The sequence below is a fragment of the Pimephales promelas genome, chromosome 4 (assembly GCF_988280905.1).
Source record: "Pimephales promelas chromosome 4, fPimPro1.hap1.1, whole genome shotgun sequence".
NCBI classification, from domain to species: domain Eukaryota; kingdom Metazoa; phylum Chordata; class Actinopteri; order Cypriniformes; family Leuciscidae; genus Pimephales; species Pimephales promelas.
Window position 1 is genome coordinate 29,361,240 of NC_142772.1, and position 19,316 is coordinate 29,380,555.

The 19,316-nt window shown below is 38.1% G+C and overlaps 2 protein-coding genes across 2 annotated transcripts; one reads left to right on the top strand and one right to left on the bottom strand.

The window, feature by feature from the left end:
* The first annotated feature begins 5,033 nt into the window (after positions 1-5,033).
* On the top strand, positions 5,034-7,458 carry h3f3c (H3 histone, family 3C). Its single transcript, XM_039650090.2, has 4 exons — positions 5,034-5,162; positions 6,040-6,183; positions 6,275-6,428; positions 6,568-7,458. Exons 2-4 carry the CDS (start codon positions 6,056-6,058, stop codon positions 6,694-6,696), a joined length of 411 nt encoding a protein of 136 aa, XP_039506024.1. The 5' UTR covers positions 5,034-5,162; positions 6,040-6,055; the 3' UTR covers positions 6,697-7,458.
* A 6,164-nt stretch (positions 7,459-13,622) lies between these two features.
* crx (cone-rod homeobox) lies at positions 13,623-17,029 on the bottom strand. Its single transcript, XM_039649877.2, has 3 exons — positions 16,435-17,029; positions 15,368-15,519; positions 13,623-14,988 (listed from the first exon to the last, which is right to left on the bottom strand). Exons 1-3 carry the CDS (start codon positions 16,529-16,531, stop codon positions 14,392-14,394), a joined length of 846 nt encoding a protein of 281 aa, XP_039505811.1. The 5' UTR covers positions 16,532-17,029; the 3' UTR covers positions 13,623-14,391.
* Between the last annotated feature and the right edge of the window lie 2,287 nt (positions 17,030-19,316).

Sequence of the window (19,316 nt, forward strand, 5' to 3'; positions counted from 1 at the left end):
TAAAGTTATGACAATGACAGAAGAAACAAAACATGATATGGAAGAAGAGGATTTTGAAATTTTGCTGCTCGAATCCGATGTTCGTGGCTATCTTTACAAGTCGCAGTATAGTGGAGAGCAGCTGAGGCTGATGAAGGAACAGGAGGCGGCTGCCTGTCGTGGACGAGCAGCCTGGACTGGCTCTAGCTGAGGCGGACTGGTGCCTGTGCTCTCGCTGTGTGCTACGGACACAGATTCCGTCTGCTGCAGTGAATTTCAACTATGGCAATTTCTCCTGGGCGAAATCTCTGAATTAGACGAGCACACGGACGTTTGTGTTGTGATGTGAACCATCCTAGTTTCGCCTGACTGAACATCCAAGTATCAAGCTTAATTCACCATATAGAAAGAAATACAAATGAGGAGTAATTCACTAATGAGTTTGCCAATTGTAATGTTAACGGGGTTCGTTGTTGTGGGAAGAAGGAGGTGGGAACCGGCTAACATTTAAACATTTTAATAGTAAAATGAACAAATACAAAACGGAAGTATAAGTCAGCAGCCCCTCATTGATGACTGATGTCCACACACAACATAAAATCAGGCCTGTTTCTCTCTCGATCTGCCGTCGTCACTCCTCCTTCATGCTTCCGCTTCTCCATGAGAGATGCAAGACCGGTGTGTGAGTGTCTCGCAGGTGTCTTTCATTATCACTCACGCCACTGGCCTCGCGCAGTCCTCTCACATCCCTCGTCCTCGTCCTGCTCGCCTCAGCCAACTAAGTTTTGTGTGAAATGAATTTCAAACTCTGGTGACAGCTAACGTTAACCTTGTAGACGGAAGAGTGATTTCTCTATTTGCACTGTTCTGGATTAGTGGGCATGGCTTGCGGAGCTGTGCAATGTGGTGCATTGTGGGAGTTGTTGTCTTACAAATGCGCCCTTCAGTTATAACTTATTTTTGTCTTTTCTCAGTCAAGAGGGCCCCAAATTCAAAAATTCTTTTACATTTCGACTACATATATGATCCACTTTCAATAAAGATTAATTTTGAAATGGGTGTAATGCTCCTTTAAGATCTTTGGAATCTTTTTTCAATTTTTGTGGAAAACCCTGTTGGACTGTTTTTTTCTATTTTTCTTTTTTTTTCTCTTTTTTTTTGTGCTCCAGCTGTGGATTTTTGTTGCTTGTTTGAATTAAAAAAAATTCTACATCACAATTTCTTAGAGTGCGTCTTACTGTTGGGTTTACCATTCTACAGTGGCTCAAGGGTTGAATTTCTGACGCCAGAGTCCTCAGTTCTAGTCCTGGCTCTTACAGCAGAGGCCACTCATCTGCTGGGAATTTTCAGGGATGCTAGATACTGGGAATTTTCCACATGTTAAGGCAAACCAATAACAGAAACCTCTGAAAACAACAGTATATTTTATTAACACTCAGCAATGGTATACACACACACACACTTCTCTATCAATATTTGGATCACATGAAGAATAATGAAGACCACTGTTTTACAAAACACAAATTAGCATGCTGGATAATAAGGTAATGAAATAAATCATATTTCTGTAATAATCTGTAAGACATTCTTGTTAATGGAATAATAGGGTTTCTTTTTCTGCAGGAGCAAATGTTAAAACACAGGCATTTCTCAAGGCACAGATTGACAGGCACATATTCGGACTGCAGTTGTTCTCCTAGCCATTGAACTAATCAAATGACATATTGGATTTGGGATTGGACACAATGGATTTTAGGGTCACAGAAACACAATCTAAAGGGAGGATTGGGTCTTATGCTGAGTTAGCATGATCTGCTAATCTATACATTTACTTTAGTGGTAACTGCAAATGAGATTCACCTGCTACAGAGGTTATGTGAAGTTAAATATAGAGCTGGTTTACTCTGCTGGGGTACCAAATCAGGCCACTAGCAGAAATGGGGTTGGAAGGAAGTGGACACATGTGCACAAGACTAAAAGGGGAAAACTATCATCATGTGGATAAGATTTTTATGATTTTATTACATTATACAGTAGCAATAAGAATATCATTTATATGTATATGTCCTGAATCATTTATGAGGATTATAAGTATTCTGTCAGGGTATTGCTAAATTGTATTAACAAAGTTAATTTAGCATAAAGAAATGTAATGACTAATTTTGTCGGTTGCATGTGTGTAACCATAGAAAATTAGCATTATTGAAATTGAATCGATATTTATTGCATCCTGTCAGTTTCACTTTGAAAAGAGACATGATGACAATGACTAATTGCTGTACACTAAGGTGTATAATTTAGTACCAGTGTGATATCAAGTTGTTGTTTTTTTATATTTAAAATTTGTTTTTGTTTTTAGTTTTAGCCCAAAAATTGTTAAATGTATGCCGTATAAATTGAGAATACAGGACTCTGCAAACTAAGGACATAATCCACAACGGGTTTAGCTCTGAGACTAAGAACAAAGCTTTGTGTTCTTAAAATATGAGTGTTTGCAAGATAGAAACCAACATGAATGCTGCTGGGGGTTTTCTTACTTATCTTTGCCATTTAGCAGATGCTTTTAATCCAAAGCTTACAGTTCACTAATTGCAGCCGCAGTCCCCTCCCTGGAATAACATGAAGGAAAGTGTTTGGCTCAAGGGCACAAGGAGCCAGATCCCTTTTGCCTTCAAATCACCAGCTTCCGTCTTAGTGTTCCATTTCGTTGTCCCATACCTCCCCAAATACAGTCTAATTGTGTCATAATTTCAAGGGGAAATGATTTAAACCCGTGCTTACACAACAGTCTGGCAGCTCAGCAATAATTTCATTCTGTTTCTGTATTGTGTATTCGAGATAATGTAATATAGAGAAAATTCAGGGTTTAAATGCAATTGAATTTTTGTCTCTTTTAACTAGTAAACTATTAACTGTAATCTATAGTTAAAGCTGCCGATAGTGAAAATGGAAGGGCTGTAGCACAAATGGTTGTGTAATTTTTTACCACAGTGCTCTGCAAGCCCAGATAGAGCAGCTGCCATACCATACTGTGTTATAGCTGCTGGTCACGTGCATAAATCTGGTCATTGTTAAACCTTTTCAGCACTCCAGTGTTCTTGCTAGTCGCTCAGCAGTATCATGCTGCCCAACAACACTGTCAGTTTAGAAGGTGACTGTGTGAATACAGCTGTTTTGGGAAACGCCTCAGTCAAAGGCATACAAAGTAAGTAAATGGTCTTAAATGGCACATTGGAGGTTTTGGAATAATCCTGATCCAGAAAGGGGGATGGAAAAGGTGTTCCGTGTGGAGAAGAGGACATATGGGCTGTAACTGTTTTCACACTGAGTCCTCACCTTGCTGTGATACCTGGCTGACCTTTCAGAGCACACGGGCGATGGGTGTGGGTGGATTAGGCTGGATTGTTGTTTGCCTTATTTGTGTATAATGTACTGTATTATTCTTACTCTAAACATAACATTCAAATTAAGAAACCTTGTTTACAGTAATGTCAAGGTAAAATCTGTCACTTAAGCGGTACCCTGTCAAAAGGTACACTTTAGGAACTAATATACACCTATTAGAGCTAAATAAAGTACCAAGGTGAACCTTTGCTCCAGTGACAGCTTTTTCTGACAGCGATAGGCTACGATTTAATTCATTAAAATTACACGTTGTCACTAATTTAAGGTTTCATATAAGATGTATTTCAAGCAAGATGTGTGCTATGTTTAGGAAATCAGCCAAATAGCTACAATAGATATAGCCTACTGATAAAAATGCATTTGTCTTCCAAAGAGAAGGCAGCTTGTTGAGATACATTTTTATAAATTAAACAGTGATAAATGCGTTCATTAAAGCTGGCTCTTCAACAGCATTGCAGTTCGTGTGAATGGGTCCATCATAGTTGTATTCACTACTTCCCCACCCTTGCCTAATCAGACTGTCTGTTTGATTTTATCAGGAGGACAGTGCTCTCTGTTGTTTGTAAAATGAACTGCAGTTTGTTCCAGGAAAAAGCACTGAATGAGCCAATGGTGTTAGAGGAACAAGGAAGTGGAATGAAAAATACTGCATTGCAATAATTCCTGAATTTGCAGTACTACCATACCATCTGTATTTTCATTCTATCTTGTTTGTAATTAATCTCACAATAATAAGATGGTAGACATCTATACTCATGGAAACAGATTCACCATATAGTTGCATATATTTTTTTTTGGATAAAGATAACAGGTTATGTAATTATTCATGTTTAGGTGTAATTCTGTGATCTAAACTAGGTTTGAGGGAATATAAGAATATTATACTATGTCTGTGAAAGCTGCTACACACCACTTCTGGGTATAAATCAATCAGTCAGTAAATACGTAAGTAAATAAATACACCACTTTTGTACCCAACTGCCTTTGCTAAACACGCCACATTATATTACATTCCAGTCAGAGTTTATAGCCTAACTGCAAAACTACATTTAGTAGTGTTTTTTTATGGTACATAGAACATAGCACATTCTTCCTGAAATGTCACTGAAGCCTTAAAGATAGTGAGTGTTAGAGAAATGAATTAAGCCCGTGGTTAAGATAGACTTCCTATATGGCTGAAGGGTGGTTTTGAATGTCAGCCTGAAATAAGTAAAACATTGCATGACTGATCCGGGATCATCATTCTGGCCAACAAGTGATGTCTGAACCATAAGGGCCCCAAAACAATTCTGTATCCGTAAAAAACAAAAATAGTATATTATTGGTTGAAATAACTTAAATCAAATGGGTCATGGAAAATGTTAACGATTTGTAATAATAATATAAAACGTTGTTGTTATTATTATTATATAACCAGCAGTGGATAGACCCATCAACCTCTCCTCAAAACCCGATGACCTCCATAGAAACAAAAAAAAAGAAGAAAAACAAAGGAATTGCAGTCAAACTTCATCGGAGACACAGTTCTTCAAATACTTAATATTAATCCCTCTAATTACATAAGAAATAAAATAATCGTAATTGAAATTGTACTGTAAAAATTGGTAATTTTGTGTTTACAGTTTTATTGAGGTGCATTCTGGGAGAGAATGATTGACATCGCGGCCATTTTGGCTCTGGCCAACCCGCTCCCATTGTGTGTGAGATAGTAAATACTGACACTGCCAGACAAGCCGAGCACATATTTCACTGCGCGAATTAAAACACGTTCACCTGAGGTAAGTGCCCCAATTCATCACTGTCTGCTCTCTGATATACTTTTCAACAGCTTTGTGAAACTTTCATGTAGAATAATGTTTATTTTGAGCGTTAAAACGTTAAAATCGCATCGTCTGAAAACGAGAAAGCCGATGGCGAGACGCGAGAGAAAACAGGCTCTCCTTTTCGTGTCGGAGGACACACTGAAATCCGTCCCACTTTCGCATGTCTCTGTTTACTTCGGTTAAACGGTGTAAATTCGCGGTAGATATTCCTTCTAAGCGACTATTTAGTTGCCCAAGGGTGCCTGCTAGCGTATTGTGTTGTTGGTTTTGCGGTGCATGCATTGGATTTTGAATTTTATTTAAAAGTTCACGTCCTCCCCTGTGCCTCAAAGCACGGACTCTCTCCAGTTGCCGTTCAAATTGCAGCCATAATCTTGCGGTTTAGGGCGGAGCTTAGACGGACTGGTTTGCCCCCACAACTGGCAGAACGGCCTGTGATTGGTTAGTTTTTTGGGCTCCTCAAATGCTACTAGCTTTCTGCCTTACTGTTGTTCTACGGTCGTCTGTGATTGGTTGAAAGGCCACATTAGTCCTTGCTGAGTGGTTGCTTTTATTTATTGGGTTTAATGTGACGTGCTGGAGGAAGTGGCCTAAAATAGCATATGAGACAGGGAGTCAAATACCAAAACAAGTGTAAAACTTGAGAGCTATTTTTAGTAGAGATTTACTCACTTTTATAGCTTAGTCTGTGCATGAGAATGCATACTTATTATTAAACAGCTAAGAGAAAGCACTGCTAAATTATTAAACTTTTTTTTTACATTCCTGGCTTGTATTTCATAAATCTGCCCATGATTTTCCGACTTAACTGTAACTGTTTCCTTTTTCTCAGGTGATATTGACCAGCAATGGCCCGTACTAAGCAAACAGCTCGTAAATCCACCGGAGGCAAAGCTCCCCGTAAGCAGCTGGCTACCAAAGCTGCCCGCAAGAGCGCTCCCTCAACTGGAGGAGTCAAGAAACCTCATCGCTACAGGTGATATTCCAGACTTGTAATTGTGAACAGCAATAAAAAAAAAAAGTTTCACTATAATAAACCCTACATTAAACCCCTTTACTGTCTGCAGGCCTGGTACTGTGGCTTTGCGTGAGATCCGTCGGTACCAGAAGTCTACTGAGCTGCTGATCCGTAAGCTGCCGTTCCAGCGTCTGGTTCGCGAAATTGCCCAGGACTTCAAAACCGACCTGCGTTTCCAGAGTGCCGCCATTGGTGCACTGCAGGTGCGCATATGTCTTGCTTTTTCTTGTAATTTATTCATTATACATTAAACATTTTTGCACACGTTCCCATTTGAAGATTATTTTTATTATTATTTGTTTATCCCTAATTAACATTCTGATTTTGTGTGCATCCTTGCAGGAGGCCAGTGAGGCATACCTGGTCGGTCTGTTTGAAGACACTAACCTGTGTGCCATCCATGCCAAGCGTGTCACCATCATGCCCAAAGACATCCAGCTGGCACGCCGCATCCGCGGAGAGCGCGCTTAAACTCTCCCCTTCTTTGTATCGCCCTCTTTATTTCTTTCTGTCTCTCCACTTGTTCTCCTCCTCTTTCTTGTTAGAGTTTAGAGTATCAGTGATGGGGAGTAACTTTGTCTCAGTCTGCTAGTGCTGTCTAAATTACACGTAGGGTACCTATATGTGCATGTAACAGGTGCTGCTGATCACACACACACAAACACACAGACATATGCGTGTGCACAAACACGTACTCTCACACATTCACATTTGGAGCGTAAACGAGGTCCACCTATGCCCGGTTTAGGGCTACACATTAAACAGACGTGCAAGAAGAAGTCGTCTCACACTTACTCCACTGTCCTGAGAGAAAAAAAGGGTGGTGTCTGGGGTCAGTCTGCTTAAGGGGAGCAGAAACTTCCACAGCAGGGTGCTACTAAAACTGCCTCAGTCCACCTTACTGAAACCTGTCCTCACCAATCTCCTTCAGAAGGTTTAATCCCACCCCCGGTTTGCCCCGCCCCTTCCTGACCCATCCAGTCCTTACATGTCCTTTTTGAATCCCTACTTGCCCCTTAATAGTGGAGTCAGGCTTCATCTATCTGTTAGTGTCTGTGGGCGATGTGATCAGCAAAGCAGAATCGTATTCAACTGCAAACCAGCATCTATTGGTTGAAAATATGTTACTTGTAATATTGATGATTACTATTATTGTTGATATGGTGTCTTTTTTTTTCTTTTTTTTACAATGCATACATGAATTTTTCATTAGAAAAAAAAAATATTAATCCGCCAAGAATCAGTTTGAATTAAGTTTCCTTTTTTTTCTTTTTCATATTGTAGTGAAAGCCGATCCTGCTCCTCCTGTTATAACTTCAGGCAGCCACAGGGGGGCGCTCTAAACCAGCCTCTCATTCAACCTCACTGTTCAACTAACATCCTGATCTTCCTTCTCTTTGTCTTTCGCACTATTTTTTGATCGTTTTTCACTCTTTCAATTCCAGTTTTGTCAAAGTAAAGATCGGCATTAGAGTCAAAGAGTGTAGCAAAAAATATTATTTACGTTTAGTACTATAGTACTGAGTGAGTCTTTTACTTTGTTTGGGTAGAACTTTGCTCCTCCCTTCTCTTCGTGAAACACAATGTAACCTCATGTTTGTGCTTCTTTTATTTTTCTTATTCAGAAATTTAAATAAGCTGATCTTTGTATTTTCCAAATTTCTCATATTCTGGTGGTAATAAATAGATGTCACACAATTTGGCTCTTCAGTGTCATTTATAAACACACCCAAACATGTCTGGACACATGGCTTAGTCCTTTGCTAATGTGTACACTAACTATTAAATGTTGCTTAAATTTTAAATTTTACTGATTGAAAAATATCCAATGTTGGATCATGCTGATTTTTAAAAACAAGTTCCAGCATTTAAAAGTGATAATTAGCCTACTTAACAAACTTAACAAATGTGTTATACTGTAGAGACACCCAATTTGTTTTCCTACCCCCTGGATTTTCCATGGTTATACTGTGTGGCAGCAAACAAAATATTTAGGATCATTCAACAACTTTTAACATTTCCAACAACTGTTAATTTAAAAACTGAAATTGTAAATGATTTATTGATGAACGACGAAGTGAATCTTTATTGTGAATTGCTCTTGGTGGAGCAAAGCATCACAGTGTTTATAGTCTTCAGAGAAGTCAAAGCTTAACTGTATTGACGTTGTCTCTATGATTTTGTCACCGCAGAGGGAGCTGTTTCTTACCAGCGGAATTCATGAAGCACAAGCAGCAAAAAGGCAGACTGGTAGGACATGCTTTCGAAAAGACAATCAAACTTATTTTACATACAGTACACCGTTTACATTCCAGTACCGTGGCATTGATTCAACAAGGTGCTAAAAGCATTCTTTAGAAATGTTGGCCCATATTGATTGGACAGCATCTTGAGGTTGATGGAGATTTGTGGGATGCACATCCAGGGCACGAAGCTCCCGTTCCACCACATCCCAAAGATGCTCTATTGGGTTGAGATCTGGCGACTGTGAGGGCCATTTTAGTACGGTCAACTCATTGTCATGTTCAAGAAACCAATTTGAAATGATTCGAGCTTTGTGACATGGTGCATTATCCTGCTGGAAGTAGCCATCAGAAGGTGGGTACATGGTGGACATAAAGGGATGGGCATGGTCCGAAACAATGCTCAGTTAGACCGTGGCATTTAAACCATGCCCAATTGGCACTAAGGGGCATAAAGTGTGCCAAGAAAACTTCCCTCACACCATTACACCACCAGCAGCAGCCTGCACAGTGGTAACAGGGCTTGTTATCTTTCTGTTTACGCCAAATTCTGACTCTATCTGAATAGGAGGGGGGTCTTTTGCTGTTGTAGCCCATCTGCCTCAAGACTGTGGCTTAAATTTTTGTGGCTTCACAAATGCTTTGCTGCATACCTCGGTTGTAACGAGTGGTTATTTCAGTCAAAGTTGCTCTTCTATCAGCTTGAATCGGTCGGCCCATTCTCCTCTGAACTCTAGCATCAACTCACAGGACTGACGCATACTGGATGTTTTTTCCTTTTCACACCATTCTTTGTAAACCCCAGAAATGGTTGTGCGTGAAAATCCCAGTAACTGAGCAGATTGCGAAATACACCAAGAACCATGCCACTCTCAAAATTTCTTAAATCACTTTTCTTTCCCATTCTGACATCAGTTTGGAATTCAGGAGATTGTCTTGACCAGGACCACACCCCTAAATGCATTGAAGCAACTGCCATGTGATTGGTTGATTAGATAATTTGCATCATTGAGAAATTAAACAGGTGTTCCTAATAATCATTTAGGTGAGTGTATGGTTTACTTTAAACAAACAGAAAAATAACTGACTTTGATTTTTCTTACTTTCTGTCTGATCACTACACTCACCAGGTGTTTTTATACTGGAGCACTTAGTTAACTTCACCAGTAATTACATTAACAAATGCTTATCATTCAAAACCTACTGTATATTGCCCTTTAAAGGGGTTTCACTTTTAGCATTGCTATATAATATATTCACAGTAATAGAGTTACAGATCTCTCTCTCTCTCTCGCACTGTCTCTTTCTCTTTCTCTCTCTCTGTGTGTGTCCTGGAAAACCATACATTATGGAGACAACATGTCCATCAAAAAGATATCCGAAATCCTAGTCCTTAGGACATTTTTGGCCCCACGAGGAACACAGCTTATAAATTATACTAAGCAGTGTTTTAAAAATAAAAAAGAAATGCTGAAAGTGGTTAGGTTTAGGGGTAGGGGTAAGTGAAAGAATATACAGTTTGTACAGAATAAAAATCATTGTGTCTATGGAAAGTCCCCATAAAACATGAAAACTAAACGTGTGTGTGTGCCCTGGTAAACCCTACATTATAGAGACAGATTGTCCCCACAAAGATGGCAATATCCGAAATCCTTTCTTTGTGAGGACATTTTTTTGGTAATGTATTTATACATAATTTTGTCTGGTTAACTATCTTTTGTGTCTACATAGCTGGTTTGTGGGTTCTGAGTAAGTGCTTGTGTGTTTGTATGTGTTGTGTGTGATTTGTTAGAATTGAAGGCTCAGCAGTTTCTCCTTTTGTCTTCTTGTATGAACTACAGACAATCTGTCACAGAGAGAGAGATTAATATCTGGAGGAACAGGGGGAGGGTTAGAGGAAATGAGAGCTGATAGATAAGATAGATAGATAGATAGATAGATAGATAGATAGATAGATAGATAGATAGATAGATAGATAGATAGATAGATAGATAGATAGATAGATAGACAGACAGACAGACAGACAGACAGACAGACAGATAGATAGATAGATAGATAGATAGATAGATAGATAGATAGATAGATAGATAGATAGATAGATAGATAGATAGATAGATAGATAGATAGAAACAGGTATAGAGAGAAAGAGCGGGTGAGGGAAAGAAACTGAACTATTGTGAAATTTTTTACTTATTAATTTCTAAGAGAAGTTACACACACACACACACACACACACACACACGTTTTTATGAAGAAATTATGTTCACTGTGACGTGTACATAAAAAATTGCAAACACACACCCTTCATCCTGGTAACAGTGCATGTGGTTTTATTCAGGTCAGAGTGGGATTATGAAGCACTCAGGAGGGGGGCGCGGTGGAGGGTGAACAAGGGAGAGAGGGCATGAAAGATGGTACAGAGGAGAGAGATGCCTGTGAGTGTATTAACATCTTGTTCCTTACTTCATACAGGGATGTATGAGAGACAAATTGGAAAAATATAAATAAAACAGACTGGGAACATGGTGTAGAATAAGAAGTAATGAGAGTACAGATGGGGAAGAGAAGTCCGGCTAAACAGATCACACTTAGTAAGTCCCTGTAGAAAGAACCATATGGGTTATTCAGAAAATATTTCAAACAATACGTTTAAATTGACCCTGCTACTAAGTCAAATTGTTGTGAAAACTGAATGTATGTGCTATTATTGTGTGCATCCATCATTTCAAACTGTGAACAATTGAGTGACTCAAACACAACTATTAAAAAAGTTTAAACATTCACTGATGCATCAGAAGGAAACACAATGCAGTAAAGGGATACTCCACTATTTTTGGAAGTATAGGCTTATTTTACCACTCCCCAGAGTTGTACCGTTTTCAAATCCATTCAGCCGATTTTCTGATATTTAGAAAAATATCAGTAAACAGACAGTTTCTCTTCTCATTGACTTCCATAGTATATTTTTTTCCTACTATGGAAGTCAATGAGACCAGAAACTGTCTGGTTGCTGATATTCTTCTAAATATCAGAAAATCGGCAGAATGGATTTTAAAATGGTAACTCAACTGTTTAACTCTGGGGGAGTGGTAAAATAAGCCTATTTCAAAAAAAAAGTGGAGTATCCCTTTAAGAGCTGGGGGTGAAAACTTTTGAATAAATTGTACTTAATTTGTCTTCTGGGAAACATGTAAGTATCTTCTGTTGCTTCTGAAGGGCAGTACTAAATTATATATATATATATATATATATATATATATATATATATATATATATATATATATATATATATATATATATATATATATATATATATATATATATATATATGAAGAGTTCAGATGCAAAAGCCTCTAAATGCCATTTGAAATTTTCTTCTTTAATGTTGTGTAATTTGTGTAAAAAGTGTAATTTCACTTAAATAACAATTAATAGGTAATTATCATTGCCATTTAAGTGAAATTACTGAACTTAATTATACAAGTTTGATAAAAATCATCATTAAAGAAGAAAGTTTCAAATGGCATTTAGAGGCTTTTGCATCTGAACTCTTCATATATATATATATATATATATATGTCAGATCTGAAACCAAACCATGTCCTGATTACAAATAAATTATTATAAACCTTTTCTCACTTTTTTATTTTTTACCTTTACTATGGCCAGTTTTACTTTTAAGCAACAGGTTGTCTTTTTTGTGAATGTATGAAATTCACACAGCTGTAGTTAGTTACATTAAATCTCGGTATATTGGGCTAAAATATGACAACCAGAAATTATCCAAATTATTTTTATTTTGTCATCTATTGTGAAAAATTTCACCTTTTCATGAAACTTACCTAAACTTTGTAAAAAAAAAAAAAATCCTGAAAAGTACAAATTAAAAAAAAAAAGTTCCAAATCCAGCAAAGATAAACCATTTTTGGTTTCCCAAATCACTGAACCTTTAAGTGAGCACTTCTTTAATTTTTTTTTTTTTTTTGTCAATGTGAAGAACATTCTGAACATCTAAAGAAGCTTTTGTTCAAAGGTTCCATTGATTTTAAAGATGGAACCATGGAATGCCAACTAAGAACCGTTTATTTTTAAGAGTGTATGTTTGTGCAATTTCTTTAGTTAATTTGACATTTCTTTTAATAAAGCTAATGCAAAACAATTAATACATATATAGGCAGGCCACTGTAACTCTTAATTTTGAATCTAATTTGGGACTGAGATAAAGAATGATGGAATAATCACAGTGGAGAAGTCATAGCAGAGAGAGCTGGAACTGGAATCAACAGGAGGAGAGGTGTGGAGGAGGGAAAGAGAGAGGGAGGTTCAGTAATCCTGTTTAATTGCTTTAGGGTAGTGTTCTGTCGACAGTAAGGAGATTGAGGTGCTCTCTGGGTCATTGGCTAAAATAACCCCACACACCCGGCTTCATGGGCGGGGCCACACACACCACCATCACAGCAACACGATTACCAGACATCGCAACCTTGTGGACCCCAGACTGTGTATCCAACCCCAGGCTGTCACAGTATAACTCAAGATGGTGGAATTATGTGAATCTTTCCACTTTGTGTTTTTAAACCCAAAGCACTGAGCTTTGCAAGGAAAATTCATCTTCTATCAGTTTAGTTGGTTAAAGGGATAGTTCACCAAAAAAAAAAAGAAAAAAAAAAGAATGAATGAATGAAAACTCCTGTCATCATTTACTCACCCTCAAGTTGTTCCAGACATGTGTGAATTTCTCTCTTCTGCTGAACACAAAAGAAGATATTTTAAAGAATAGGGTAAACAAACAGTTGACTTCCAGAGTGTGTTCTTTTGTGTTCAGCAGAAGAAAGAAATTTGAAGTTCATTACAGTTTGATTTGCCAGTTCCCTTATTTTTGCTGATACCAGAAAATCCCTTATTAGAGGCATGAATGCATTCGTTTTAAGATTTTAGTACTTTGTTTTTAATTTATATTCATAAATGTTAGTCCATATATACATGTTCTGCTTGAGGGACAGATGTAGCCCAATTTATTCAAGTGCTCTTCAGACCAATTTGTAAGCCCCCCTTGTCTCACGGAAATCATTTATGCCATGTTTTTATTAATTGACAGTAGTACTTGATCTTGCATAATCAACAAGAAACAAAGGTAGACAACTCTTGTTTGACAATTCTTGTTAAACAAAGACACATTTAATTGTGAAGTTAAACTAAATGTAAAATTTAAAACCTTTAGTTCCCTTCTGAATGTATTCAGTCAAAGCAACATAACAACAACACCAACATTTTTCAACACAAGGTCACCCAAATATAAAATATATATCAACAGCATGACTATACTGCCATTAAATGAAGTAACGATTAACTCAAACTAACAGAAAACAACATTATTTGTTATAAGTTAACATAATTTAAAAATACATAAATAACAGCAAGCTAAATGCACAACACAAGAACTCCTAATGCTTCCCAGTACAGAAGACAAACCAACCAAACTTCTGAAAAAAGTAGAAAGAACTTTGTCCAACAAAAAGCTTGTACCCGCAGAGAAACTCCCCTCCAATTATGTGCATGTCTTTGTGTTTGGTGTGTGTGTGTGTGTGTGTGTGTGTGTGTGTGTATTAGTGAATAGCTAAATAGCCACGATGTGTTGAGAAAGCTAGTTGATTGTAGGTGTGAGGTAAATGGTTAATAATGAAGACTGATCACTAGACTTGAGGAGTCCCTTCACTCTCAGCCAATCACAGAGCAGATCTGGACTACAGAGTCTTCACCTGTTCCAAAATGCCCCCCCTTTTCACCTCTGAGATCACATGAATCCTGCTGAATCAGACCTGTTTCATCATCAAAATGTCTCCAGCATTTCAAGCAATAGTTCTGTTTAATTTATTCTTCCTTCCCTCTTGCTTTTTTTTTCTTCTCTTCCTCACTTTCTCTTTTACAGCACCTGGAATTTATGGTCGAGGCAGTCCATAGTGCTGAAGTTGAGCTTCCAGGCCTGCTGGTCCTTGTAATCCAGGCAGTCTACGGAACTGAAACCCAGTGAGGAGGTGCTGTATCCTTGGGAGGAGAGGGAGGGTGACTGGCTGAGCGAGCCGCCCATGGAGGGCACAGTGAGGGGAGAGAGGGCGCCCCCACTCGCAGACAGCTGAGTGGTCATGGGAGAGAGGTACGGGCTGCAATCCAATCCACTGAAGTAAGGAGAGGAGCTGTAGCCCTGGCTATAGGTCGAGGGCTGACCGTAGCTCATGGGATAGGGAGCCGGGCGCTGCACGCAGGGCGTGCCGGAGCCACACAACGGATCGGGAAGGGGGGATAGAGAGGTGGGACTCCACACAGAAACGGGTGCTGTGCCTGCGCTGGCAATAGGGGGTACCGTCTGGGCAGGGGCAGCCACCACCGAGGAGCTCGTGCCAGGGTCAGAGGTCAGCTCTGAGGGTGGGGAGGACTTCTTTTTGGGGGGACGGGGCTTGGGCTGACCGCTGGTCTGCTGTTGCTGTTGGCGGCATTTAGCACGACGGTTCTTAAACCACACCTGAGAAAAATAAGAGCGGGGTTGAAGATGAAATAAGTGTTTGGCTCATTTCTCAATAGATCAAAAAGAATGTGTTTGTGATGGATGTGATGTGATCTGCATTAATATTGGGCCTCACACACACACTGACTTTCACTGTCAGAGTTGTGGTCACTTTCAATACTTGTTGTGACAGTTAACAAATTAAAATAGAATTTGAACAAAGTACTGTACATGTTTAGTTACAAATATACAGTTTACCCCCATTGCATCATAGATTAGATCATCAGAGTGTTAGATGAGCATCGTCTGCTATCTAGTGCATGTGCCTAGATAGATGTTTGAAAGATGCAGTCGGAGAGGTGTCAGAAAGATGTTTGTCTCAATGTTGAAGACTCACCTGAACTCTGGACTCGGGAAGGTTGATTTTCAGAGCTACCTCCTCTCTCATAAATATGTCTGGGTAGCGTGTTTTGGTGAACAGGGCTTCCAGAATGTCCAGTTGGGTGCGTGTGAATGTAGTGCGCTCCCGACGCTGCTTCCTCGGAGTGGCTATTATAAAAACATCGACATCATACAGTAAGAAACAACTTTAGGTTTTCCCAAAACATGTAGGCCTAGAGAAAACTGATTTTTTTTACATGGTAGCATCATCAATGTTAATAGTTTTATGTGAGCTTGTAAGAGTCATTAATATGATGTTGGTGAGAGAAAATATTTGGACTATCCATTGTCATCATTCATAGATAGATAAATAGATAGATGGTTGTATTTTAGTATTTTTTTTTGTTTGTTTGTTTTTTAGCTACACTTAAGTCTAGTCAGTGACTGAGGTCTGTCCGTCACTATGGCTGCGCATAAAAACATCGTTTCTGACGTCAGTATATTTTTTTAATTAGTGATTTAGGCCGATTAGGTTACATATTGATATTAGACAATTTAACCCATTTAGCCTTATTTGCATTCTTCACTAGCGTAGGGCCTACTATTGTGATGATTATTTTTATTTGTATAACGGATGGATAAAACGGACGAAATTGTGCTACAATAAAAAAAGCTTTTCATAATGGGCTAAAATAACATTTTAATAAACAAGCAAAAAAAAAAAAAAAAAACAAACAAAAAAAAAACACAACAACATAAAATTGAAATTTGACAGCGAAAAAAATACTCTGACGTTTTTGTAAAGACGAAATTTATAGCATAGGCTATTTGACATCTACAATTGTTTTTAGGCACTACTTTTGTTAGCCTACTACGTGAGTGAGTTCATTTAATATGGCTATCAACTGGTAAAATGATGTTCGCTTTGCCTAAATTATACAATTATGTCAAATGAAACAGGAAATATGAGGCTACCTTTTAGTTTTGTTTGTCCCGTCTATTTTGACTTCAACGACCAACAAAGTTAATAAACATAACATAAGAAACAAACATATTATAAATCATTAATGAGAAAGAACTGACCTGGGTAGCCAACGGCGGTGTGGAGCAGGTCCATTCCTGAGGCGGACAGTGTTAACCCGTTCGCAGCATAATGGGGCTGCTTTATGTAGGACATCATTCTTGGGACGGTCGCGTCTCTCGCACACACTCTCTATTGCTCTCTCTCTCTCCCTCCCTCTCTCACCCCTCTCTCTCACTCTCTTTTTTCTTATGTGACGCTTTTTTTTACGGGTCGGGGGTCGCACTCTGCTCCTGACAGCCGCGTGTCTTTGCTCGCCCCTGGCGCGTGCGGTGCTCCTTCAGTCTCACGGCTCCAAACACCTGTTTTCCCGGTCCTCAGTGCCTTGAACAAGCTTACACTCTCACAACTCTTGTCATTAATATCGTCCTGAATATCAAAGATGAGCGTAGCTAAATGTGAGGAAATAGTAAAAGTAAATTTTCTATTATAGGCTAGCTCAAACAAAAGTTTTAGACGCTTGGTATGAGTTTTGGAGTTGGTTAAGGCGCGTGTCCCCTGGGCAAGACCTGCCAGGAGCGGGACACTATGACAAATAAGAGACTGAGCAGCTAATCAAGGGGCATCTCTCTCTCTCTCTCTCTCTCTCTCTCTCTCTCTCTCTCTCTCTCTCTCTCTCTCTCTCTCTCTCTCTCTCTCTCTCTCTCTCTCTCTCTCTCTCTCTCTCTCTCTCTCTCTCTCTCTCTCTCTCTCTCTCTCCAACTTTGACGTGTAGCTTAACACGTGGTTGCCCATGACAGTAAAGAAATAGATTTAAAAAAGTTGAATCTTTCAAAACGATTAATATCCTAGCCTAAATAAAAACTCCGTAGTGATCCGAGCAAAACTGTCACGAGAGATGCCTCAAAATGCCGCATTAAAAAGAAAATCGGTAAATATATTTTTAATAATAGGCCTATTCTAGATACAGTTGTTGATTTTAGGAACCGTATCAACCATTAATTAATTAATAATCCCCGCGAGCATTTTCCAGAAGTTCGAAAAATGCGCTCTCACTTAATGAAAAAATGGCCCTGAAACTCGTTTCTAATAGTCTATATGACCAAAAAAAATCGGACACTGCCCACAAGCATTGAAAATAAATAAATTTCGTATAGCCTACCTATATGCCTTGTGCATGTTTGTTCGTAAAATAATTTAGATATAATTTAGATTACAATTTAGGCTACTTCAAGAATTCGATTTTTTTTTTTTATCTTATTAATTGTGCAGGCCTAAGCTATTAACCATTATATTTGAATTAGCTGAGTGTTTTTCGTTTATTGGCATTATACTTTTGCTATCGAACAGGCTCTTAGATGCAACTGTAATTCTCATAAATAAGACTACACTCTGAAATTTCATTCGTTAATCGAACGTTTTTTTTTTTTTTTTTTTTTTTGTAGGCTATGAGCAATAGGTTAAATATTTCTTGTGGACATTTTCTTCTTCAGTGTTAACAGTTTTGCATTGCAACTTTATTTGCATCAGAATTTAGTTGCATATCTTTTCATTGATTGCAATTAACTGATTAAACGTTTATCATAATTTCTTGATTAAACACAAAACAACATAATATCACTAATATTTGATTGTATAATGTATAATATAATAATGATTTGTAAAGCATCTAAAATGAGTATTTACTCTTTACACTTCATTTTTGACTTGACACACACTGCTGAATTATGTGTATATGTGTTTTAGTCCCTTAACCCTAAGAGAGGAAAGAGATTTATTATCAGTTCACAAGAGAACAAACAATAGAATGCATGAATACAAAATCACAGGACCCAAAAGGAAAAAGAGCTAAGGAATGTATGGGTAAATTATGAATTAAAACAAGATGAAGACAGAAGGACGAGTGTTATCTTGACCAGTGATGGAGGGACTGATAAAAGAAGAAAGGACAACATTTGGAAGGATGCTGACTATTTGCTGTACTGAGCTGTTTAAAATTTTAAACAGAATATTTTCTATAGAAAGAACATGGTGTTTTATTTAAAAGAATTGTTTGGTTCAGTGTGTTAGTGACAGAGAGAAGGAGAGAGGTATGAGAAAGGTGTCAATTGGCACTCAAGATGAACTAAATGTGATAGGTTGGCTTTAAACAGACAGAGCAGACAAGGTTATGTGGTTGTGACTTGGCTAGATGTCATCCCCTTTAAGTACTATGCAAAAGTCAAAGGACAAAGGGCAAAACAAGTCTTCAGATTAAGTATTTTGTTCTGAAGTAATTTGAAAACGAAATATGGAAAGTGGTTAAAATCTTAGAAATTCACATTCATCTTTCATGTTTAAAACAAAACCTATCCCACCTCACCCACTTCTCAGCAATGGCCATCAAAATAAACTAATATGATAATAATAATAATAATATATATTGTTACAATACAAATGAAATATGCAAGTAATACATTATTATATGTTTGTCTGTTTATTTATGCAGCAAACTAATAATCAGGCTACTTTTTTAAATTATTTTTTAATTACTTTTTTAAAATTAATTTTTTATACTTTGCTCAGATTACCACATCAAACAACATTTCGGTGGTGGTTGTTTTTTGTGTAAAACCAGTAAAATGATGATGATGATGATGATGATTTGTTTTTCTGTGTCAGTATAGGATGTTTGTATGTTTATGTGTTCAGGATCTGAGCTTGTGCGCTTGCAGAAGGCAAAGTTTTGTGGAGCGTATTGCAGAGGGGGGTGGGGGGACCAGTCCGTCCATCTGGCAACAACCGGCTATGCAGGCACAAGAGCAATTATGGAAGTGGACTAAACTCTAATCCACAGGCACACACACACACATACACACACACACACACAGTTCCAGAACACATTAGCATAAAAATACACAGCCGACACATTGACATTGCAACAAACATTTAATCTGGAGTGGAG